Raw genomic sequence first — 26646 nt, 5'->3', positions numbered from 1 at the left:
TTTTTTACATTAAATTCTTTAAAAGAAGATAAATTCACAATGATTCTCCTTTCAATTTGTCAGTAAATATTTCCATGAATTTTCTTTCGTAGAAAATAATTCAACATAAAATTCTAATTCGTTTAGTTAACATTTATTGTTAAATGTTAAAAGAAAAACGAAATGGGTTTCTGTGGTAAAGCTTCACAGGATATCAAAGTTGTAGGCCAGCATTAGAAAAAACATCTTCGGATGTGTAAAGGTTTTTAATCTTTTAAACTGTCAGGTCATGTTTCGACTGAGAAAGTCAATAAATAACATCCTAAGGGGGATTTACACTCGGCCAATTATAAGACTGAAAGTAGGCAGCGCATGCGTAGAAAAGCTGAAAAATGCTGTTCGGTCAACGGAAAGTAATTGTCCCGACGGGATAACAACATGCCGCTGTATTGTATTTTTTTCATTCTGTGCATGCGTTTAAAGTCTGGCGTTTTTTGTTTTTGCCTGAAAAAAGTGATCACTTAACAGAGATTAATTCCGAAATTTTTTGCTCTATGTCCTTTCCGATGCGAGTTTTTTCTCATTTTATTTGAGTTTTTTTTTTTTCTATAGTTTTTTGTAATTTCACCTTTTATTTTATTTTACCATGTTATATTTTGTAAATATTCCCCATTTTAATACGAAACGCAATGGAAAAGAAAAATTGTGGGACGCCAAAACGGCAATTTATAGCCAATAATGGAATGCATGAATATATATTATGAAATAATCCCAAACATAAATCAGTCCCTCTCTGCGCATGCGTTGCCTATTGCAAGTCTTATAACTGGCCGATTGTAAACCCGGCAAAAATCTGCATCATTAAAATAAGCTATACAAAACGCTTCACAGACACACAATTCCGGTTTATTGGTATACTTCATTAAATTCTTAATTATGATTATAGAAGAATTTTTAAAAAAATGGTATATATATAATTTTGTTTCAATATGTATGATTCAATTTTTTTAAAAAATTTTTTTACTCACGAGCTATGTTGCAAATAATCGTACATATAAGATTTCTCTTTTGTATGTATCAGTAAATGCGCCTTTATATTCCCCTATAGGAAAGAGGGTGTACATTTTGATTTCTTTAACTCGCGACTGTTACTCAATATTTTCGAAATACTTCGTCGAGAAAAAGTTTTCTTGCATGCATCAGAAACAAGTTTTTTTCTTTTTTTTCCACTATCCGTCAATAAATGTGTCTTTAAATTCAAATGTTCAGAAAATGCTTTATTACTCATATTTTCATTTTATATGAACCCATAAACGCAATTTCATATTTCCTCGCAAGGAAATACTTTTTTGCACATCTTACAAATATGTGGATTTAATTTTGCACGCCTCAATAAATATCTCCTTTCAATGTTTCGAACAGAAATGCTTTATTACAAACACAACGAACATGTAGTTACTATTTAGAATAGATCGGTAAATGGGGGTGCAAATTTCATTTTGCATTAAATGCTTTATTGTACACAGAGGTTTCTGTTTCGTATGCGTAAGAAAATATTTCCTTTAAAAGCATCCACTAGAAAATGTTTTATTGCATACATTTCAAATGTGCAATTTCTCTTTTATATGCGTACTTAAATGTTTCTTTAAATTTCCTCGCTCAGAAAATGTTTTACTACATATCTCACAAACATACGGTTTCTCATTCGTATGCGTCCTTAAATGTATCTTTAAACTTCCTCTTAGAGTAAATGCTTTGTTGCATACCTCACAAATATATGGTTTCTCATTCGTATGCGTCCTTAAATGTCTCTTTAAACTTCCTCTTTGAGAAAACGCTTTATTGCATATCTCACAAATATATGGTTTCTCATTCGTATGCGTCCGTAAATGGCACTTTAAATTTCCTTTTTGAGAAAAGGCTTCACTGCAAATCTCACAAACATACGGCTTCTCTTTTGTATGCGTCCGAAAATGGCTCTTTAAAATCTCTTTTAGAGAAAAAGCTGCACTGCAAATCTCACAAACATACGGTTTTTCTTTCGTATGCGTCCTTAAATGTCTCTTTAAACATACTCTAATAGAAAATGCTTTATTGCATATCTCACAAATATATGGTTTCTCATTCGTATGCGTTCGTAAATGGTAATTTAAATTTCCTTTTTGAGAAAAAGCTTCACTGCAAATCTCACAAATATACGGTTTCTCTTTCATATGCGTCCATAAATGGGTCTTTAAATTTCCTTTTTGAGAAAAAGCTTCACTGCAAATCTCACAAACATACGGTTTTTCTTTCGTATGCGTCCTTAAATGTCTCTTTAAACATACTCTACGAGAAAATGCTTTATTGCATGTCTCACAAATATATGGTTTCTCATTCGTATGCGTTCGTAAATGGTAATTTAAATTTCCTTTTTGAGAAAAAGCTTCAGTGCAAATCTCACAAACATACGGTTTCTCTTTTGTATGCGTCCGTAAATGTATATTTAAATTTCCTTTTTGAGAAAAAACTTTACTGCAAATCACACAAACATACGGTTTCTCTTTTCTATGCGTGCGTAAATGAACCTTTAAACTTCCGTTTTGAGAAAAAGCTTCACTGCAAATCTCACAAACAGACCGTTTTTCTTTCGTATGCGTCCTTAAATGTGTCTTTAAATTTCCTGAAAGAAAGAAACCTTTGTTGCACACATCAAAAACAAATGTTTTCTCTTTAATATCCGCCAAGATTTGTGGCATCATATATTCCTGCGAAGAAAAGACTTTGCTACACATTTCGCAGGAATTTTTCGTAAGCTTGCATATAATCCAAATTTGAGAGCATAGATTAGAAAATATCTTATGTTGTATGATCCATAGAATGGCTTTTTTTTCACGGCCGCTAGAAAATGCCTTATTAAAGTGTGCTTCTTAGAAAATATTTTGCAACAAAAATTAGATCTGCGTGATTTTTATCTTATTAAAATATAAAAAATCTATTATTTCCAAAGGTATCTATTAGATATGCTGCTTTTGCATGATATATATTTTACAAGAATCGACAGAATATATATTTTTAATTTTTCAGAGGATTACTTGCTTTTATTGCTTATGATTTAGAAGCAATATTTTTGCTGTTTCCGTTGCTTCCATAACCTGAAAAAAGAAAATTTTATTAATATTTACATCCGAATTTAAATCTTCAAAAATAACATTTTAATACTACAAACATTAAATAAAAATATTTTAATAATGTATTGAAATTTATTAAAATATGTATTATGTGTATAACATACTATGCAATCTACTTTTTAACACTCAACGTATTATGAAATTAATTTTTTTATAATGTGTGCTATACAAATAACATACAATACTTTCACATCTTAATTATAAATGTTTGTTGTTGAAGAATTACATTTTGTTAAGAAATTCCTGGAAAATAGCAGATTTTTATGTAGTTAAATACACACACACACACGCACGCCCGCGCGCAGAGAGAGAGATAAATAAATAAAAAAAAGAAACACCTGAAAGCTGTAGAAGAAATAATGCACCCTTTAAGTTACTAACATTCAGTTTCATTAGAAATAAATAAACTGCAGTACTTATATCTAATTACAATAAAAGAGAACGCGCATGTGTGTGTGGTGTACCACAAGATAAATTGTTTGGTCAATGGAAACCAAATTTGGCACAAATATTGTTTGGCAGGTTAGAATGCGCACCCAAGTAATGTTTTTTTAAAATTTTAATTAATAAAAAAGAAAAGAAAATTTTGATATTTTTCCTGAAAACTCTCGACAATATTATTTTGTTAAATTGATTTATACAATATTTTTTTAATAATAATATAAAAAATTTTCTTCCACGATACCAGTTTGTTTACTGTGCAATCGCTTTCCCCTGAATATTGACATTTTTTTTGGTGGTTTAGTCAAAATAGTTTCCTTTTTTTAAGTCTAATATTTATTAATACATTTCATTGCAAAAATCTCAAATCGTTTTCACTGTTTCATCAGCTATATAATCGTGTAATTTCACAGTTGAAATATCAGAAAGAAAGATTTTAATACTTGAGTAAAATGCTTAAGAAATAACTTAGTGAAGTTACAGTATCACAAATGTTAGAAAACAAATGGAGGCAATTTTAACAACAATATGACTACTTGGAACTTTATACACAAAGAACAGAACAGGACAATATTTCCGAAATAACACGGCTGAAATGTCTGCAATGGGCTGCGGTGGTAAGATCTCGGCTTTGGAAGCGGAGGGCTGCAGGTTCGAGACCAGAATCGACCGAAGAACTATCATGTAAGCGGGTTTGATGCACGGTAAATCCAGCGAGGACAAACGTCCTCCCGCAGGTTTGGAGTGGGAGTGGCAGCTCAGCTGTCGTCGTCGTCATCTAACCGCGATTCACAATTACGAGGTCCGTCCCAAAATAGCCCTAGTGTTGCTTTAAAAACGGGACATTGATATAATTAAACTAAAGTAATGTCTACAATAATTCGATACTTAAAAATATTGTGTTGAAAATATTATAAACATTAAGTAATGCATAAAATATTGAATTGGGACGAAACACAGTCAATATTCTGTACGAGCCAGATAGTCGCGAAAGGTGATTAGTTTGATATAATTTCTGAGCAAGTGTTTGTATTCGGATAAGTGTCTTTATGAAATTATAATTATCATCTGAAAGAAAATACTTATAATATTCATCAATGATATGCAAAGAATTGAGACATCTTAAATTGATTGATGTTTGCTCTCAATACTTTGCGTACAATGAAATAAAAGTTCATACATAATCTGTCGCTTCCTTATACTCTACTACTAGCCAACAAATTAAATCTCTTTCATGCATATATGTGCCAGATCAGTACAATAAAAATGGTAAAATATTAATTAAATACTCACACCATGGTAAATGGCAAATTTTTTTTCATGCTATGTATGTAGAAGCAATTATTTCTATCATTTTTATTCATTTAATATGAAGCATAAATTAAAAAAAATATCAGCTTTAAAGAAAATCCAATAGTTTGTAATATCGTACTATATAAAATTTACTCATTACCATTTGGTAACGAAATAAAAACTACTATACATCATTTGAATTTACATAATTATTATATTTTGTTTAATCGTAGAACTGAAATTTATTTACGATGTTAGTGCACCTCATATTTTTGATTACTAATAAAAATAAGTAAAAAAAATCAAAAAATTATTTATAATAAGCACATGTGTATAATATAACGTGAATGTGAATACAAATATAGAACAGCATTTTATAAAAACCATTTTATTAAGTTCTAACCACTTTTGGCAACCAACAGGTGCGGCGGGATTAAGGGTCACTAAAATCTGAAATTAAATATTTTAGACAACTTGGTCTTAAAAGCCAACATAAATAGTTTTGAGCTTCAAATTTTGACAGTCAAATAACCGACACCATTTTAGAAGGCTTACACCGCTCTGTAAATTCTACTATTCATTTCCCTTTTTCTATCATCCCCCATTAAATGTGAAATTAAAGATGAAACGGAAATGATTACACTTCAATTAACAGAAAAAAATGTCCTGAAACCAAACAAGTTTTTAAAAATATGAATATAGCAAACAGAATTGTTCAGTATTGAAGTGTTACGTGTTCTAAACAATATTTTTTATAATATCTCAGAGGATTATTGAACAAATTTAATCAAGTTGAATATAAAATTTAGTTTACTACAATAAGAAAGCTATATGAAGAACGATTTTTTTTCGCATCTAATTATTTTACAAAAATGAGCAACAAAAATGAACACATTTCATAAACGTTTCACCATTGCTACTTATGGCGATAAAGCTTCGCTGTAAATTCAACTGTTGAATAATAAATACTGTTTTAATTTACCACATATCTGTAAATTCCAGAAGTTTATTAAAAGCAAATTTTAAACAAATAATTACTCGTTAACAGGGGTGTTTGTGGGACCCCAAAAAATCCCCTGAAACTTTTACGGACTTACTACCGACATTTTGGAGTTTCGAGAGGGGGGGGGGGAAGAAATGAAAAATTACAATTATGAAGTATTGAATGACCTAATTATATAAGTTCAATGAATTACTTTTTTTTGCAAAATTAATAACCATAAATTTTCAAACATATAAACTACTACATTTTATGTAAATATTTTAAATTACCTGAATTAATTCTTTAAAAAAAAATTATCTAATTTCTGCTGCTTTTTTTTATTTTCTGATGTTTGTGGGCTTGTCTTTCTTTTGTGGTGAGCTTCATAATTGCAGGAAGGTTGACTTTTATTTTTCTCATTTACAGTTGAAGAAATTTCCTCGAGAATTGCACATGCAGAGGTAGAAGCAGTTTGCTTTTCTGCTAATGTAGAAGGTTTTTCAGAGACTTTTATAGGTGACTCATCTGAAATACATGTTTTTAAGTCCTCTTGATATGTTTTCCAACTTCTGTTCATATTCAGTAAGAGATCTTTGTGAATTGGATCAGTCATTGGATTTTTTGAGTCATATTTTTCACATGAGGTTTCTTTAGAAGCCATTAAATCATATTTAATAGCCTGCACTGCATCTAGGGAATCAATCTTAAGAGAGGTTCTATAGTCAGTGACAAGTGTATCCATTAAGTTGAATGCACTTTCCACTAATGGGCCATGGAAGCAGCTAAGGCAGGCTTTGACCAATTTAGCCAATGTAGGATACTTATAATCATTTGTGAAATCATCTTTTAAATTAAAAACTTTAGACCAATATTTATCAATTGTACACTTGATTTCCACTTTCATCAGATGTGTAGAGCATTTCTTTGGTGATATCAATATCACTCTGGTATAACCTTATTTCAGCTTCTACTTTTGACTTTTCATTATCACTAAAAATATGGGATATAAAAGATAATTTTTCAAAAGCTAATATTATACTGGTTTTACCTCTTAGCTCTGGATCTAATGCTGTAAAACTAATTAGATATGAATTTTTAAGGGGTAATTTCTGTTTCATATGCTGTGCTGTATTAGTATAAGCTTTCATCAGAGAAATTTGGAATTCTTTTGCTATTGGATGATTTTTTGATAATTTCTTCAGAAGAGTGGAAGCTTCTGCACCAGTAAATATTACTTTGCTAGGTAGATGGAATTCTGGATTTGTGACATCAACCTTTAATAAATCATTATAAGATGTGCACTCTATATTTTCTGGCTTCATAAAAAAAGAGAAAAATTTTGCCATCAATTTATAAATACTGGAATGTATTAAATGAAGCATTGGTTTTTTTTGTTTCAAATAATTTAATATATGTGTTGAACTCTGGTAATACTGCTGAATATAATGCCATATGCAATAAAGTTTTGTTTTGCATAACAAATAACCCATTTAGTATTCTTTTTTTCCGAGCTAAAGCATCCTTTGTGAGTTGTTGGGAATGCAAGCAAGAATACACCCCTTCAACAATTTTTTTCTGAGCTGCAGAAATATTTCTTTTATTATATACAGTTTCAACATAAGAAAAATAATCCAAGTAGTGAAAATAAAATGCAATAAGAGCATCCCACAGATCTTTGATTCTTTCTAAAACACATAAAATGTACACCCACCTATGGTCTGGTCTCTTCAAGGGCTTAAGTTTTTTAATGGCAAGGGATTCACAGATTTTGAAAAATTTTTCTCTTTTACTGCAGCTTTTCATATCAAAATAGATGTCATCAAACAAATCTATCTATCAAAACATGAAGCAAATTTTTTTGTACAGTTATTAGCTGTGTGACATGTGTCACCATCAATATCTAATAAGTGGGGTGCTTTGTTTGATCGTAGTCTGGTTTCAACACCCTTTTTTTTTCCATGCATGGTGTTACATGAGTCCATTAATACACTAATTAAGTTTGCCCATGGAATATTATTATCTTCAACAGTATTAACAACTGCTTTAAAAACAGCTTCTGAATTGCAAGATTCCATCTTTAGAGATGCAAAATGATGAACTACAACTTCATTTTGATTGTTGTCATAAAACTGCACCAATATTGCCAGTATACTTTCTTGAGCATTGCTAGTACTTTCATCCAAATTTAGAGAAAATAGAGTCTCCTTTAAAGTTTTAATGATATTTTCCTTAATAGTTTTTGCGAGCACATATTTCATCTTATAACATGCAGTAGTCCTGGATATTTCCAACGAGTTTAGTGCCGTCTGATCACGGCTCAACTGTTTGCAGAGTTCAATTAAATTGGGAGCTACATTGAAAGAAAGAGAATTCTCGGCGATAAACGAAGTTATTAATACCTCTTGGAGTGCTTTTCTTGTCACTATATCCAATGGCCGAGCATCAGTCTCCAGTAAGTCATCAGTATTTTTTGAATTAGCATAATTACTTGAAGTCATTGAATGTATAATGCACTTTGAATATTTTATGTGGTCACAGTTTTAGAATGATTTGTGAAAGCCTTGAATCCTTCCCCACCATACTTCAGCAGTGAGTTACAAAAAACACAATATGCTTGTCCAGCAACATTTATTTTCTTGCACCATGTGCCGATGGTATCCCCATTACCATCTCTCCGTTCAATCCAATTCCACCTAAATGCATTCCGGACATCTTCTACTAATTGTATAATATCACTATTTATATCGAGAAATTTCATAGCGAAATTCTCTTGCGTACATAAATAAAAAAATATTTCAATAAACGAAACGAAAAATTTACACGTGCATCAATAAATGAAACGAAAATTTTACACAGCGGAGAAAAAAAAGTTGCGAAGCGATCAATGACAAATAGCTAATACGGCGAAAATTCCCCCTTATCTACTTATTGGCGCCACGCCAGGAGAGATAAGACCTTTGAACTCAGAGTCACGTGATCGCACATCTGGTCGAACGAAGTCTCTCCCTTTTTTTTCTGCCACGCCTACTTGCCGAAAAGAATCCAGAAGAGAATGTCCGAGAACCGGGGGAATGAGTCATAACTCGCAATAAGGAAAGAACAAAAAAGAAGTTTTTTTCCCCCTTTTCACGCATTATCACTGCCTTTGGTCATAGAAAGGAAAAGTTTTCACTACACACACTGACCTTGCGTTTTCTGCTTTCAAAGCAAACAAAATTACCCAGATCAAAATAAATAATTCATTATTATTCCTACTTCCTTTTGAACGACGATCCCCGGAATTTCCTGGTATCGAAGTTCAAAATCCCCGGAATTCCGGGGTTTCCCCGGAGCACAAACACCCCTGCGTTAAGGAAAATAAGCCAAGAATAGAGGAAAAATATTCCATGTTTTTGGATGGAAAAAAAATCCTCCATCCAAAAATTCATTAAATGTTTTCCTCAAACGAATGGGTGAAAAATCCAGAAAAAAAATATTTGTAGCAATAATAAAAAAATATATATGAATTTCTTTACAAGAGTGCGAAATATATTGAAAATAAGCTTAAAATATTTTTTCATTGATTAAAAATGTATTAAAAAATTTGAACAACAATGAAACTAATTACAATTACTAAGATAACGTAAAAATCATTTTTGAGCTGTTTATATTTTTGGAAGTTATGGAGGGAGAATGACAAAATTTTGTTTAATAATGAGAATTGTTAGTCCCAATATTGTAATGCAATTATCTGATCCCGCATTCTCGGGAACGATTCTGATAAAGTCCGACTCTGTGAAGTATTTCTAGAAAATGCAATTAAAGAAATGCGAAGAGAACTATATCAAAATTTGAAATGGTCCTCAAAAAAAAATATCGTTATATCTACAAATAATAAAAATGAAGATATGCGTGTTGGCGATCTACAGGTTACACCATTTGGACTACAACTATCAAATTTGACAATGTGTACCTAGCAGCATTTTTTTAGAAAAAATTTAATGAATTAAAAATTAAACTTAATCTTGTCGTTTCGACGCAATAACTTTCATGAATAAGGCTTTTATTTTGAGCCAACTGCGAAAATATTATTGCTCAAAAATAAATTTTACACCGTTTCAAAATTTACCAAAAGTTTTCAATGATACCAATTTAATAATTCATGCAAAATGTTTTTCAATTTTGGTAATTTTCCCAAAGTATCGTTTTGCCTCATTTCCAACAGTAGATTATATAACTGCACTGAAACTATCTATCTATGAAACTGAAATTTAAATTGTTTCCAGTTTTTCATCAAACCTTTACTCACTTGATTTCCTTGAATTATTAAAAGCTAAATAAGAAGGATTATTTAATAACCTTGTGGTTTACAAGACGAATAAAGTTACACAACCGCAATATTTAGATGATAGAGGAATCGCATCATTACGTTTTCAACAGCGCTACGAGATTACGGAACTGGTCTCCAAAGAATGGTTCATGTATAAAATGAAGAGAACATAAGTAAGACAATTAAAATAACACGATTTTAATGCCTGTCAATTTGGCGGAAGCATGGACAAAATATATCTGAAGATTTACTTGGTATAAAAATACAACCAATATCTTCGGTGAACCAGCTGGGCGTCGAAAGTGATTAATGTTAAATAAAATGAAAAAATTATAAGCATACAGGAGCAAATATTTCGACGAGCATTTTCTATTTTGCGTGATAATACCCTGTATTCATTTAGGCCGATTATTTTTCTTTCCATTCATTAAAACTAGAGATTGCATTTTATGGCTCTGGAAATTTCCGTAATGTGCCAGCAGCTTACATTTCTTTTCAGAGAAGAATTTTTTAACATAAAAATCATCACCGTACGTACCCCCCCCCCTTATATCCATCAATACATACTTTATTTATTGAGAAATATACAAAGCTGTATACTTGCACAGCTAGATCGTTTTTGCGTCTTCTTCAAGGAAATGCTATACAATATAAATCTCAGTAGCTTCATTTCTCTAATTTTTTTTATACATCAGTAATAGTTACTCAAATTTCTCTATTAAAAAAAAACCCTTTACTAAAGTCATTGACATGCGGGGTTTTTGGCGTGAATAAATAAAAGTCAGTCAGACTTTTGCAAAATTTAACCCCTTCAGAAGCAGGGCGTGGATAGCGAAGAGCTCTCACAGGTCCGGAACACTCTAAAATAGAGTGTCACCACGGGCCAACGCAGTTTTCGCAGTTAGGCCTAATTTTACATAAAAAATTCACATCAAATTATTTTTATATGACTTCAATTTTACAAATAACGTATGTAATATACTACTATTTAAAATTTATTAATATAAAGACTACAACATAAAATGAATGAAACAGCCAAACACTCAGCTTTTAACTATACCCACGGAAACAAAAATTATACGCATGAAAACAAAGTTACAAATGAAAGTTGTATAAAATTTCAGTTTATAAAATTTCCGTCATTTAGTTTTGTTTAAAAATTTAATATAACATCCGAAATAAATATCTAGCCGTGAACCGTGAAGGGAGAATTGAGTGATCACCGATATGTGATCATGGTCCTCAACGAGATTAAGAAAAGTTATTCACTATCTACTTCATGACAAAAAAAAAAAAAAATAAATCTATTAAACATTTCATAAACTACAACTACGCTATATTTTTCTGCTTCAATAAAGAGTTACTTAATTTTACAACTTAAAAAACAAAAACAAAAAAACATTCGAATTTTCTCTCATTTCCGTCATCAAAATTTTCTTGCATCACACAGTACTCTATTGCAGATAATCACATACATACGGTTTTTCTTTCAAATGGCTCTGTAAATGGTTTATCAAACTCCCCATTTGATAAAAACTCTTGGTGCACACATCACAAGGAAATGATTTCTCTTTTAAATGTGTTACTAAATGCTTTTTTAAACTGGGAGCAGAGAAAATGTACTTTTGACTGATGTAATAAAAAAAATATTTGGTATAAACTGTTTTCCCAAATTATTGCATAAATATAGTAAATATTAGGTAAATTACGTATTAAAAAAAGGAGATGGAAATATATATGTCATTCATCAAATATGCTTGAATCAAATTTGCCAATTCTAGAAGAAATGCTACATCCCGTCAAATACAGTGAGTTCCGTTAGAGCTATACGGGTTTAATTTAATTAAACTCCTTCAACAAATAAATAGTAGAGAAAAACTCTTCACATTAAATGGATATATCCTATATAATTAAATTTACCACTGGCACAAGAAACAAACTGAAATTTTTTCAAAAATCTTATTTATCTTTCTCTCTAAACTGTGATATTATCGGATTAACTCTGCTAAAAATTGAAGGCATGCAAAAACAATCTACAAAATCTTCTTGTTTATGGCTTGAATAAAGAAAACATAGTTTATCTATATATACTGAAGGCATATTTATGATTAACTAAAACAGTAAAACTATGGATGGAAGCTCCAAAACAACAATGGCAATGCTTTAATAACCACTTAAAACAATGAAAATTATTGCAGTAAAATGTGCTTGATAATATTATTAAACAGTTTTTAAATTTATAAAAAATATGTATAGCACAAAACTGGCAACATTAAAAACTATAATTTTTTAAATTTTAAGATGGTGGTAAAATTATTTTTGTGTTGCAGTAATTCTGGATACTGAAATGGAAGTATAAACGATTGATTTTTTATTAGCGTAGCTTTTAGTAATAGTAGAAATCAAGCTCTTAACAATAACCTTCACTAGTAATATGGAAAAAGCTGTGAGAGGTGAGGAGAGGAGGAATTCTATGAGCTCGAAATTGTACTGTTTACAGGAATCATTCCCATGAGTTTTGAAAGATGGAATTAATGCTGCAATTCGGGAAATAACTCATATGTATGCTAAAAGATAATCATTTTCTGCGAATTAACAGCTGAACTTTTGAAAGTAACTAAATTACACAACTTGGCAAATTATTTGTAATTAAAGTTTAGAAAACTGGTTTTAGCGAGTTATTACTCATGAAATAAGCATGTGTCTAATTTAGAAGCTGTAAATTCACACACACACACACAACAAAACAAAAAAAAATCTCAAGGAAAAAAAAAAAATAAGATTTGAAACTGAAAAAAGCATTTAAAAAAATTAAAATCAAAATAGTTAAATATGTTTATACTTTTTTATTTAAGTCCACTTGTTTCACAATTGCAAAGATAGAATTTCCAGTTTGACAGACCATTATTTTTAATTATGAATTTTTTTAGGTGATTTTTCACTTGGTTTGAGTTGGGGATAGTTTTCAAATTATGTACACTTAGTTCTTTTTGAAGTCAATACTAATCAATACATTCTTTAATTATTAATTAATTTGATATTTTATTTTAATTTTATATATGAGTTTCAAAAGGGTAGAGAATATATGAAAAATCAGTTTCCAAATGACACACTTAAAATAATAAATAAAATATCAGAAAAATTTAAAATAAAAACAAAACTATTTAGAAGATTTACAAAAGAGTGGTTTCTATAACTTATTTAATTTAATAGAACTACCCACATATCATTACTGGAGTCTTAATTCTCAGTGTCTCGTTTATCAGAAATTTAAAACCTATAAAGAACAAAATTTCACATTCAGAATGAATTCCGTTATTTATCTAAAATCTTAGTCTTTTAAGTGAACCGCATTGTAATTTGTTATATTGGAAACTCAATTAAAGTCTAGAGAAAACAGAGATAAGAAAAACAGCTTCTAAACTAGATGGTCATTTTAAAAATTCTGCTACAAACAAAAACAAAATACTTTTTTTTGCCTAACAAAATGTTAATGACATATTAAAAACCTATTAATTAAAGAAAATTTCTTTGTAAAGTTAAATAATAATTTCCATCATTTTCAAAAAATATTTTAAAAATTCTAGCTAAATGCTATATTTCATAATCATTTGCTTCCCCTTCCAAACAATTTGTTACGCATTGTAATTAATCATTAACTTTCATTTCTGTTCAAAAATAAAAAATAAAACTCACTTCTATCATAATTATCCTCTAAACATTAAAATTCACTTTTAAATCTCAACAAAAAAAAAAAAAAAAAAAAAGGGCTCAGAACATTTTCTTACAAGGACTCTAAATAAACAAGAAAGTATCTTTCTATTTCACTAAACAATTGAAATATGACTTGTCTTTTCCTTTAAAAATTTGTAGAATTATTATGCAAATTTTCCCCCTTCCCCAAGAAAGAATCATTATACACATCACAAATGGGATGCCTGAATTGAGGAGACGGGGGGATGAATGAATGGGCAATTAAAGCATAGAAATAATTTAACGTAAGTATGTGAGCTGCCAGAGGTGTAATGATTGTCATTAATGCAAGGGCAAAATGTTTTTTTTTTTTTAACTCTTTATTATCTGGAAGTAAGTATCAGAGTAGCTGAAGGAAGTAAATAAATGATATACAGTGCATAATATTTTTTTGCCCTTTCATCATATTTTAAAAAGTGAAACAAATACACAAATGTTTTGTCTCAAAGGTTCCCTGACATCTCTATATATAGTACATATGCATCTCAATAATACAGAAAAAAAATATATTAAAGTAAATAAATTAGTTATAAGGCGAGTCTTGGAACTTCCCCATTTAATTATTTATGTTGCCTAATTTACTATGAAATAGCAGAGTTTCTTGTTTGCAGATAGAATAAGAACAGATTTCTTATTAACAGACAGAATATTATAAGTAACAATTTTTCTTGGTTAATATTTTAGAAAGTAAAGATATATGAGGAATGTTCTCAATAATAATTACTAAAGTCTTCCTTGAGCTATTTGAAAAATATTCCTTTAATTCTTTTAATGAGATCAGTTATATAGACAAATAACAATCAAAGTATTTCCTATTCTTTTCATTTTGAAATAATATTTTTAACTTTTGAAATCTTTTAAAATTTAAATAGCAAAAAACAACAATAGCTGAATTTTTAATAATTTAGCATGTATAATTTCTTTAAAATCTTGACTTCATCTTATATAAAAATTTAAACTTTTAGGAGCTAAGAAAAAAGAAAATAATGCAATGTACATTAAGAGGATAAAGCAAAAAAGCATTACAATCAAAGCTTTGAAATAAATATACAGTGCTAGAAAATTAACAAAAGAAATAATTATCTACATATTAAAAAAACCAAGTGAGATGAATAATTTCTCCATACTTCCACATATATTTACAATTCACATAAATTTTTCACAATGAATAAATTTCAGCAAATATTTAGAATTAAAACATAAGCATTTAAACATAAATAATAAATTTTAACATCTAAGACACGCTCAACTGGTCTATAAAGTTGAAGTAAAGAAATGAATAGTAATGCAAACACTACATAATATATTTGTTTCAACTTGAAAGGAGATAGTGGAAACTCCCTCAAGTTTTCAAAAGAAAGCAATACAATTTCTACTCTTTCAAAAGCTGTTTTATCTTCTTTGAAAGAATAAAAACTGCATGTACTTTCAATTTTATAACTTCCAGAATAGAGTGAAACAAAAGTAACAGTAAAAAGATATACAGGCAATACCGAGGGAGGTTCTGATAACAGATCTGATTGTAGCCTGTCTTCATAAAGAGCAATCAGAATGCAAAATGAAGAAAGCATGCTATTGTTTAAAAATTCTACTAGCAAAGAACATTAGTGCAGCAATTCAGAAGAAGGTGGTTAAACAAAGAATGAAAGTAGGAGCATCATATAATGCACCCTTTAGACAAAATATGAATTGCAAATATTACTTTTTGTGTCAGCTCTCTGATGAATAAACATATAAATATTTTCTCTCACAATTTGTAATTAAAGAATCATCAGAGATCTGCCCATTAAAATTGGTGCTCTTCTTCTTTATATACATAATGAAATAAGTAACCGAAAACATCTAAACTCAGGAAAAGGCATGAGTGCTCCCATTTGCCTGTAAACATCAAATTTCATCAAATAACATCAACTATCATTTTATATCTAGAATGTTATCAAATTTGGATATCGCAAAAATATCAGAATTTTTTTCATAATAAAATCTCAAAAGAATTCAACCAAATTATTCCAAATTTTTAACAAGTATTGATGGCAGAAAAAATAAGTATTTTCAATATCTTATTTGCAGGTCAGTCTCTATCAACTTGCAGTCATCTTCATTTAAGAAGTGAAATATATAGGATTTCTGAAATAATTAGACTTGGATTCCTTCTTTATACTCTCTTAGAATTAGATACCATTTCACTTAGAGTAATAGAATTAACTGTTTATATTTTTTAGCAACATGAAATGAGATACTGTATTGCAAAAAGTTTTACAGCAAAAATGTGACTTTCATAACTTTATAATATTTTGAAATTGATAGTACTTTTACTTAAGCAGTAATTTTCATAAACACATGTAACATTTTGCACTATGAATAACTATTTCTTAAACCTTTTTATTCCTAACATAATTGAAACTCAATTTCTTCAGCACACTGGAATGCACGAGTTTCACTTTCAAATGTAAGAAAAATTATCTTAACCTTCCAACACAGCAATAATGAGAATTCTCAAAAAAATTTTCTGTCACCAAATCCATTTCAGTAAGCATCTTTAATGAACAAATCTTATGCCATAGGTATTAACTCTATCACATTTGGCTTCTGAGAGTTTTAATATATCAAGTAAAAGAAATTTGCATTATCTTAAAAATACATTTTATAGAAATATGCACAGTAAGAAATGAGGTTTTAATAATATAACGAATGAAATAATGATAAGATGATAATGGATAAACAACTGTGGATATGATGATGGATAAATAACTTTTATCTAAAATGAACAATTAGGTTCTTTATCTTAAAACAAATGTTATGTTTCTTAATTAATAAAACGGAATTGACATATTCTATTTCAGATATTTTAGGTTCCATTTCCCTCGAAAGTATCAGCATGTAAATTTATTTGGGGCTATTTCTTGCCAAATATAATCCTGGCAATTTTTATTGCAGCTCTCGCATTTTATTTAGTATATCTTGAAAAGAAACAACACACTATAGGGGCTTCTGAGGAAACTACACATTTTTTTAGTGGCCTGGAACACTAACTCCTTCTGCTATTACTATTCGAGAATAAGCAATGAATTACTTTCTGCTGTGGCCAGTCAGTTTCTTATTGCAGACCAGTGAGAACTTTTGCATGTTTTGGATTCCTAAATAATTTCTGCGTTTAAAATTCATGCAAATATTTCTAGTTTACCAATGGATTTCATAAAACAAAATATATAATATCTCTGACATTCATGTAAATACTTAATACATTTAATTTCCTTTATTAACAGTATTTTCTGAGTTGTAAATTTTTTATTGCAGCTACACATTAAGCCTAAGATTGTATTAGCATTAGACAACTCATTGTTGGTAGTAAACAGGTATGTTTTGATAAAACATTTCAGATTTTGCATCACCATTTTAAGAATAAATTGTTTGCCATAATTGTCTTTTATTTTTCTTGAAATATATCTTCACTTTTTGTTCAATTTTTTTAATGCTAAATTTCATATCAGTGACATTTGAAAATAATAAACCAATTTTTATAATTAGAGCATAAAATCACAAATATTTTATTGCTTGTAAAATAACAGTTTTATAAAAATTAATTTTATTAATTTTGTTAAACAAGATTGATATTTAATATTAGGATGAATTATTCTATTACTAAATGAACTGAACAGAATTGTTTCAATCAGGATATATATATATTTAAAATTCTCATTTGTATTTAATACAAAAAAAAAAAAAAAATTCACAATTTATGTAGTTCAAATTCTTAACGATTAAATGTTATAATTATGATTTAGAACAGTTATTAAACATTAAAAACATTTTATATCATTTCCATTCATATTTATTAAATGATTCAGAATTTTAATAAAATAATAAAATTGGAATAGCATTATTTTATGATAAACTATTTTCATTTTTTTTAGGAGGGAAGAAGTGGAGTGGAATTTATTCAATGGATATATTAAGAGAAAAACAGGTGTTCCAGGTCAAATTAAATATACAACCTGCAGAAAAAGAATTCAGAAATATTTTTAATGTACATATAACAGTTAAAAGAACTGAAGGATTAAATTATTCCCTAAATAGAACCAGGGTAATCCTGAAATTACTTTGTAGAATCAACTTTTTCAGTAAACATGATGCTTCAAACTGATTTTGAAAAAATGCATTTATTTATCATTCTATATTTGTACATGTTGAAATCTATGTAGCAAGGTTAAAAATATAAAATAAGTAAGTAATATAATTATAAATTGACAATAGCATACAACATAATTTAAAAACTACAGCATTAGAAAAAATTTCAATACCATGGTGTGGGAAAAGCAACCATCAATTATCTTTCTTTTCACCACCGTTTCACTCTCATATGATATATTGTAATTGCGAATAATTTATTCTAACTCTAAATCTTAAAAGGAAATTTGCAATAGTTTCATTTACTACATCATTTGAATGATTGAACATTGATTATATATATAAATATAATCTTACATTTTCAAAAAAAAAAAAAAATGCAAACAATATTTTACTAGTTTTTAACTTAAGGTAGAGGCAAGCATTAAACTTTCAATAAAGCTACGCTGGAGAACAAACCTCCATTTCCTTACAATAACTATCTTATTTTAGCCATATAAAAGGATACTTTATTCCTTAAAAAATAAACTCTTTCAAAATAAAATGAGTTATGAATCAATTAAAACTTACTTGCAGTTATTTCAAAGTTAAGAAACAGAAGTTCAAATTAAACACCACCTTCTATCAACAGTAACAAATACAGAGACTCGTTAACCGGAGGACGCTTGAACCCCCCATTTGAAGTTGAAAGTGGGGAGCAGTGGGGGGAAGCAGCACTGGAGGACGGATTTCATTCCGCTAGTGATGGAAATGGGGGAATCGATGCATGGTTGCTTTCGGAAAAGCTTTTTTCGCCAAAATTTGAAAATTTATTTCCCGCCAAGAATGAAGCGCATTTTTGGAATGTATAGGGTGGAGTGTGGACGAATGTCGGTTGGATCTATGATGAAGGCAGACCTTATTTATGCACGATCTTTTTTAATAAAAGAATAATACCGTGTTATATTATATTTATTTTTGCTCATAATTAAGTTTTATGAATCTAATTTTTGACTAGAAATTAATGTTGACTGTGGCTGGGAACTTGGGAAAGCTGAATTTTCTACAGGCGCCTTTTATTTATAATTAATTAAATGGCAAGAAACTAATATGTTAACTCATAATTAAATTCTATCTTCTATTGGTTTGTTAAATGAAATTTAAAGATTTCACAAAGTAATGGAATGAACTTACAAGTTTCATTTAAATTCTTAATGGAAGCTAAAAATGATGCTTTATTCGGAATACAAATTCGATGTAGTTTTCATTTTATTTCTTGCAATTTGGCTGTATTCATTGGAAAGTATTTTAGTTTTTTTATACTATTAATTTTAATGCCCATATTTTGTTTGTTTGTTGTTGTACAAAGCTAAATGTTGTTTTTTTTAAAATTAGCTAAAAAAATTTTAAAAGATGCTTTTAAAAAATTATATATATTTTTTTACCTAATTCAGTAATAAATTAGTGTTATAGAACATTTAAAACATTTTTTATAACTGCAGGCATGCTTTGATTTTGTTATTTGCTAGTATTTATAGTAGCAATAAAGCATTTATATTTTGTGGTCTAAAAATTGCAATAATAAAAATCTGTAATCTCTTTCTTGCAGTTTTGTCCATTCTTTTTTTTTTTTTTAATGTTGATAATGTGCATGATGAACTCTTTAAAATTTGTTTTCAAATTGAATAATTCATACTTGTAAAGATATATATATATTATTTTAGTTAAGTTTTTGATAAAATATGGCTTATTCTCCTTTAAGAAAGTATGATAACCAAAAATCCTTAAAGGAATCATCAAAATATTCAATATTTTCTATTTAATAAAAACTAATTTTTGTTTTGTTAAAATAAGATTTATATTGAATTAAAAATTATATGCATAAGCTGATTAATATTACATGATTTTAAAAAGTACTTTTTCAATACATATATTTCTTATTCTAATTTATTAATTTTTTTCATATTTATGCATACAGCAATTTAATTCTTCTTTTAATGCTAAAAATCAGAATTTTGATTGAAAGTAGCCAAACTAAATTTGAAAAGGTAATAGAATCAATTATTTCTAATTATACGATTGGTGTAATAATATTTTAAAAGAAAATTTGTATTAAAAATTCTAATATCTTGGATAAATTTGTTCTAAATGTTGAATTTTCTACTTTTATAATAATGCACAGAAGTTAAAACTTTTAAAGAAAATTTGGAATGTAATTTTTAATTTCAAAAAATAAAAATTATTTTTTAATTTAATATAAAAATATTAGTGTATTCTAAATTAGTCAATAGAATTTTCAATTAAATTGTAAATTATCATTTGTTAATTTTTGCATAATATTTAAGTCATATTTTATTCAACACTTATATTTTCTCAAGAAATTTTTCTTTTTCTTAGTTTTTTGAAGCTTAATTTCTTCTCATTTTGATTTTCAATAATAATTCATGAAATAAAAATGATTTGCTTCACAAGCATTCATTATTGTAATATACAAATGTATATTAGTTAACCAAACCATTAACAAAATAAACATTTACTCCACCTTAAAAAATGCTATACTAATATTGTTTTAACTTATTCAAATGAGTGGATAAATACCAAGTAATGAATATTTCTGAGATATTGTGTAAAAAAAAATTATAAAGGATGATAAAAATCCTTTAAAACTTATATAGTTTATATACCTACTTTATCTTTTAGAATTAAGGTTTTGACTAAATTATTAAAAAAGACAATTTCTATGAGGATATAGAAAGAAAAAAAATGTTTTAGGAAAATAAAATGGGAAAATAATTTTTTTTGTTTTAAAGTAATGAATAATTACGGTGGAATAATGAATTTTAACACTGTTTATGTTAAATTGAAAAAAATTATTTACAATTTAGAATCAATAATAAAAATAATCATAATCTCTGAATCAAATTATCTGCAAATTCATTTGTTCAATAGGAATTTAATAATTTGGAGAATATGACTTTAGTCGGAGACTTTAAATCAACTTCCATTGTCCCCATTACTAAAACATAAAGAAAGGCTAATTTCCAAAAATAATTTAGTATTGATTCAATTCACCTTCAGTAAAAATTTTAAATTACTGACACAAGTAGGTTAAAACTGTCTGAGTGGTTTAACTTACATATATCAATTGGATCAATAAAAGAAAATAGATGGCAATCAACTGAAGACAAATTTTATTCATTACAGAAAAAAGGATGGACAGAGAATGAATAATATCAGAAGGATCACAAAATATGTTCTGATCAGTGTTTTGATGAAGGAGTTTGTATGAAACCAGTATTTTAAAAATCAAAGTAGTTTTGTACATTTTAAATGCAACTGAAAGAACTTCCTGGGCCATTGTATTCACAAAAGAAGAAAAAAGAAATCTTTTAGCATATGAAAGAGCAGTTGAACTTGGATATGTATCATATAATTGGGGACTTCTAAAGAGATAAAGAGAACTTGACAGGAAAAAAAAAATAAACTTAATGAACAAAGAGAAAGCACAATCATTTACAATTGGAATATATGATATAATATATTCTCAAGATATTGTATCAAAGCTGATAATCAGTGCAACTCCTCTCAAAATTCAAATTCTACCTCTAAAACATGATTCTTATTAATGCTTAAACCACAGCCTGAAAATTGGAAGGAAAAAAACTGTAAACAGTATCTTTCACTTTTGTTTCCAATATCATTTTAAAAAAAAATCTTTCTTTTTTATTTAGTTAAAATTACTTTTTAAAAAATCGTCTACCTCATTATTATTCATTGTAACTAAAAAGAATTTAAATTAAGTATGTTAAATGTATGATGTGTTATTCTTTGTTTTTTTATTAATTTTTTAAAAATTTTATGAAATAAAAAAAATGATATGCTTCCCTCCCTTTCTCTCTTTTATCTTTATACTTTTTCTGCCTCTTTATAACATTAGCATATAAGAGCATACAGTTTTTTTATATGAATACAATTAATTGAAAAATAAATAACCATTGTGGATATTTATCCTTAAAATTAGATACCTGAATGCCATCACTAATCAACTCGCACTAAAAGAAAATTTTACTTTTGAAGAAAAATAATTATTTTGCGAATAAAAGAAACCTTGGTTAATGCTTCAGAAGAAAATTTCAGAATTTCCACATGTATTTTTTGAAGTTTTAAATACTAAATCTGAATGATAAAATGGTATTTTAACAAAATTTCGAATATGGCTGTGTTAATTTACCTAAGCATTTTTATTGAACAAATAAAATATCTTGAAGGGTACGAGAAATTGTGTTGTTTCAAGATGTCATAAGGAATTGTTTACCTCGTTTGTAGATTTTTCAGCTACTACTGCAAACATAATATTCCATTTTTTTTTCAAAGATTATTGTTATCAAATAATATTATTGCTGTCATATTTTTTTTTTTTTTTTTTTTTTTTGTAATCACTTTATTGCATACAAACAAACGCGTAATGTTGAGTGACAGAAAAAACAAGTTTAAATTAATGACAAAAGAATATATTCATCTTTACTTGATTAGTTAAATTTTGATAGTCTTGGGAATGAAATGAATTTTATTACAATAATAAAAATTATTGTAGAAATACATTCTAAAATATTTTTTTAGTTTATTTATATTAAAAAGACAATTGTATGATAATGAAATTGATATCAATAAAAGGATTTTGATATTAAGTTTGGAAAATGGTGTTAGTATCATTTTTGTACAATAATATATTTGGGAATTATAAGAGGAAAACATCAACATTTTGTTTAGTTAAAATTATAACTGGAAATTTTGATGCATTGCATCAAAGCACACGCTTTCATCTTTTAAAGCATGTTTGATAGATTTTCAGTTTCTGGAGTCGGCAGTCTGTCTTATAATTCATGTTAAAGTATAGATAAATATATGAACAACTATATATTTCTTCAGTAAGATTGAAATTACAATTGCATATCTGTATTTTGACCTAATGTTATTCTTTGATTTGATATCCACCGGAATGCAGCATCTTGTAAAATTTTTATTCATCTACTATTCTATTTAAAAGTGAAGGGGTTTTTTTTATCAATTAATTTTAATAAACATTATTTTGATATTTTTCTCTTTTTTCTTTCGCATTTTAATCATCAAAATAAAATTGCTTAAATGTAGTTTCTCAAAGAAAGCTTATTTGCAGAAAAGTATTTCTTAGATAGCGCAGTAACCGATGCTTTTATGAGCACAAAGAAAGAAAAATAGATACTTATGACAGTTCTGTAATTGATTTTTCCACTTCCATCTACTTATCTATCTCTGCTGCTTTTGAAAAGCTACCACAATTTGCTTACGGCAACAAAACCACCGGGTGGTGGTAAGCAGATGCGCTCTTATCTAGTATCATATGTGCTAAAATTGTAGGATTAACGGAATTTAATTAGCTTTTAGAGAAAACTTGGTAAAAAGTTAGAAAAGCTGTAGGGAATGCATATTTCTCATTCTTATAATGTGAGTGATTGATGGATAATGATTCTTTTTTTATGGGATAATCAACATTTTTCCCACGCGAAACTTGATAATTACACTTTAACCCATGCCTGGAGATGGGAAAATTCAGTGAACTCATGATCTAATTTCCTTCAAACAAATGCCTTCATTTTATAAAGGCAAATGAATAAATTTTTATTGAATTAAAAAAAAAAGACAAATTAAGGAATAATTAAACAGATAGTTATTTGTTTACGCAAATGATATAACAAAGTATTTGACATTCGCATTGGTCTGTGAATATCCATTTTGAACGGATGATTTTTAAGTAAAGTTGATTAAACTGAATCTATTTTTCCCTTGTAGCATATAAATATTACAAACACTTGATAAAGAATATTGGAATTATTATTACGATTTATTTCTTATTTAATACTTTTTTATCGATGTATTTTAGTCAGTTTTTGAGTTCGCTGTTTTGAGCTGCATTTTAATATAGTTAATGTTTTGATAGCAATAATGGACAAAACCATTTTTTATACAACCATGTCGAATGAGTTTTATTTCAATATATAGTATGTATAAATATATATATATATATAGAGAGAGAGAGATTAATTAAAATTATAGTTGTAAATTTTGATAAATTGCCTAAAAGTACACATTTTTATCCTCTAAATCACGTTTGCTAAATGTTAAGCTTTGGGGCGCCAGTCTGTCTTGTAACTCATGTTAACATATAGATAAACACATTAATAATTATATTATTCTTCGGTAAGACTGAAATTACGAACGGGTATCAGCATCTTACTCTAACGTTATTCTTTTGATTTAATATTCATTAAAAAGGACCGAGAAGAGCTATTTGGAAGGCAGCATATAGCAAAATTTTTATTATTTTTATTAATCTGCTTAATGATCAAGATTTTTAACCAAAAAATTTTAATAACATGAGTTTTATATTTTCCTCTTTCTTGTTTGGTATTGTATTCATCAAAGAAAGAAATCGCTTAAAAGTAGCTTCTCAAATAAAGGCAATCGTTTGCAAAAATAAATTCATGTTAAAATATCGATTTTTATTTATTCTTTTATTATTTTTTTTTATTGGGCTCAATTTTTCATTCGGTTGATATGTCTAATTTTTCTGAAAAGGGTGTTGCATTATTTACAAAAATTTTAACATGATTAAATTTATAGATTGGATGTTGTCTCTGAATTAAGTTAGAACATTTATAAGGCAAAAACATATTCGAGATTTCTGAAGGCTAGACCGTTCGACCGAAAGTTGGTTCGTAATTTGAATAATAAATGTTCACTAAGAAAAGTTTTTAAAATTGCAAATAGGTTTTTTTCTTTAAAAATTTATTGACGTTTTAACCCTTCGTCTCAATAACTTCGGAGCGTATTGTTGCATAGAAGTCATTCTTATGCCATTTTAAAATTCAAAATATTAATTATTCAGTGATATCAATTTTATTTCTGTGTAATTTCTTTTCATATTTTAATTAAATATTTGAAAATATTTTAAAGAATATTTTATAATAATACTTTCTAGTACCTTTGTTACAGGGTTGGTCTTAGAAAACGCGAGGCCCAATCAGAAACTATTTTCTATAATACTTATTTCCAAACAATTTTTACCAGTTATATAAAATAACTTTTGTAAAAAAAAGATTTTTTAAAAGATATTCTAATTAGTAAATTAAAAGCAGATTTTAAAAAAATTAATTGATTTTTTTTAATTTTTAAATTATTGTTACTATTCCCCTTTGGCAACTAGCTGGTTTGCCTAGAATTAACATTTGCTTTTCAATTAAATATTTTATGTAACTTGCTCTCTTAATAGATTCTCAAGCAAAATGTTTTTAAGCTTCAAATTTTTATAAACATATCACCGATACTATTATAGAAGCCTTTCCTTATTCTGTTCGTTCTTCGATGCCTTTCTCTAATTTTCTATGAGCTCCCGTAAAATGTAAACTTGAAATTGAAGCCGGAATTGATAAAACTTCAATAAATACATTTTTTAAAAACCAAACAAGTCTTTAAAAAATGTATGAGTTCAGAATTAATATCTAATTTGTATTACAGAATATTTACATATTTTATGAATTAAATAAAAACATAATTCAATAATATTTTCTTTGGCCTCGTCATAAAATTTTATTTTTAATTTTGCTTTCTAAAAGATTTAAATGACGTAATATTTTATTTTATTTCAATTAAAAAAGTACTTCTGTAAACGATTATGAAGTCTAAATTTTATACGATCCTTCAGACCTAGGAATCCTATTCAGTAAAATTATCTTGACCATCTAACGTTTCCAACTTTGCGGCAAATCTGACCGAGTTATAAAGCCTTGAATATCCTTATTTTAGGACAATCAAAAATGTAATTATTTTAGATTGATCAATCTTGGGGAAACTCAGGGCACTGATTTTGTATCTTCGAGGCAGTCAATGGAGTTCCGCGTTTTTTATTATAAAACAGTGACATTCAAATTGTCATAATTCACTCAGTTTTGGTCACAAAAGCGCGAACTTTTTTTTATATAATATAACAAAATATACATAGAAAAATTATTAAAAGCATGCCTCATATTTAAGTCAACTCAACATGGGAAAATAAACCAAACCTTCATATCTTGGTCATATCAGTGGGAAAAGGCTAAGATGAGGTATTAGGAGCAACAATGTAAATGGTTTCAGTTTCTCTTCAGTAATAAAATACAATGCTGTAAAATAAACTTGAAAACTTTTAAAAAATAAAAAATAAATTATATGGCAAAAAATTTTTCATCATTAAAAAGATAATGTTTTGAATTTTAAGATGCTGTGCAAATTGTTTTTCTGCTATAATATTTTCAGAAATTATTGCAAAAACACCAAAATTTCACAAATTTTAATTAACTGAAAATTTAAAAAATCCCACCGAAATTTCAAATTTCCGCACTGAATATATGTGCAAAATTTGGTTGTTATAGATCAAACGATTTTCCCTGTACAGTACCAATACAAACACTCACAAATTTATCTTTATAATTAGTGCAGATTATATGCATTATGTAATTTAAAAATAAATTGTTTTTTTTTCTCATATTCAGTACCGGATGACACTACTCATGTGAAATTAAAAATTAAGTAAATTG

The 26646-nt window shown here is 27.9% G+C and overlaps 1 protein-coding gene across 1 annotated transcript; it reads right to left on the bottom strand.

Moving 5' to 3' along the window:
* Positions 1–1013: 1013 nt before the first annotated feature.
* Positions 1014–18738, bottom strand: LOC129975893 (zinc finger protein 182-like). Its single transcript, XM_056089170.1, has 2 exons — positions 18626–18738; positions 1014–3113 (listed from the first exon to the last, which is right to left on the bottom strand). Exon 2 carries the CDS (start codon positions 2751–2753, stop codon positions 1581–1583), a length of 1173 nt encoding a protein of 390 aa, XP_055945145.1. The 5' UTR covers positions 2754–3113; positions 18626–18738; the 3' UTR covers positions 1014–1580.
* Positions 18739–26646: the final 7908 nt, after the last annotated feature.

Source organism: Argiope bruennichi, chromosome 7 (assembly GCF_947563725.1).
Source record: "Argiope bruennichi chromosome 7, qqArgBrue1.1, whole genome shotgun sequence".
In the NCBI taxonomy this organism is placed as follows: domain Eukaryota; kingdom Metazoa; phylum Arthropoda; class Arachnida; order Araneae; family Araneidae; genus Argiope; species Argiope bruennichi.
This window is presented reverse-complemented; position numbering and strand designations above follow the sequence as displayed.

Bases quoted from the DNA above. Each gene is read 5' to 3' on its own strand.
- LOC129975893 (XM_056089170.1), bottom strand. From the start codon at position 2,753: ATGTGTAGCAAAGTCTTTTCTTCGCAGGAATATATGATGCCACAAATC.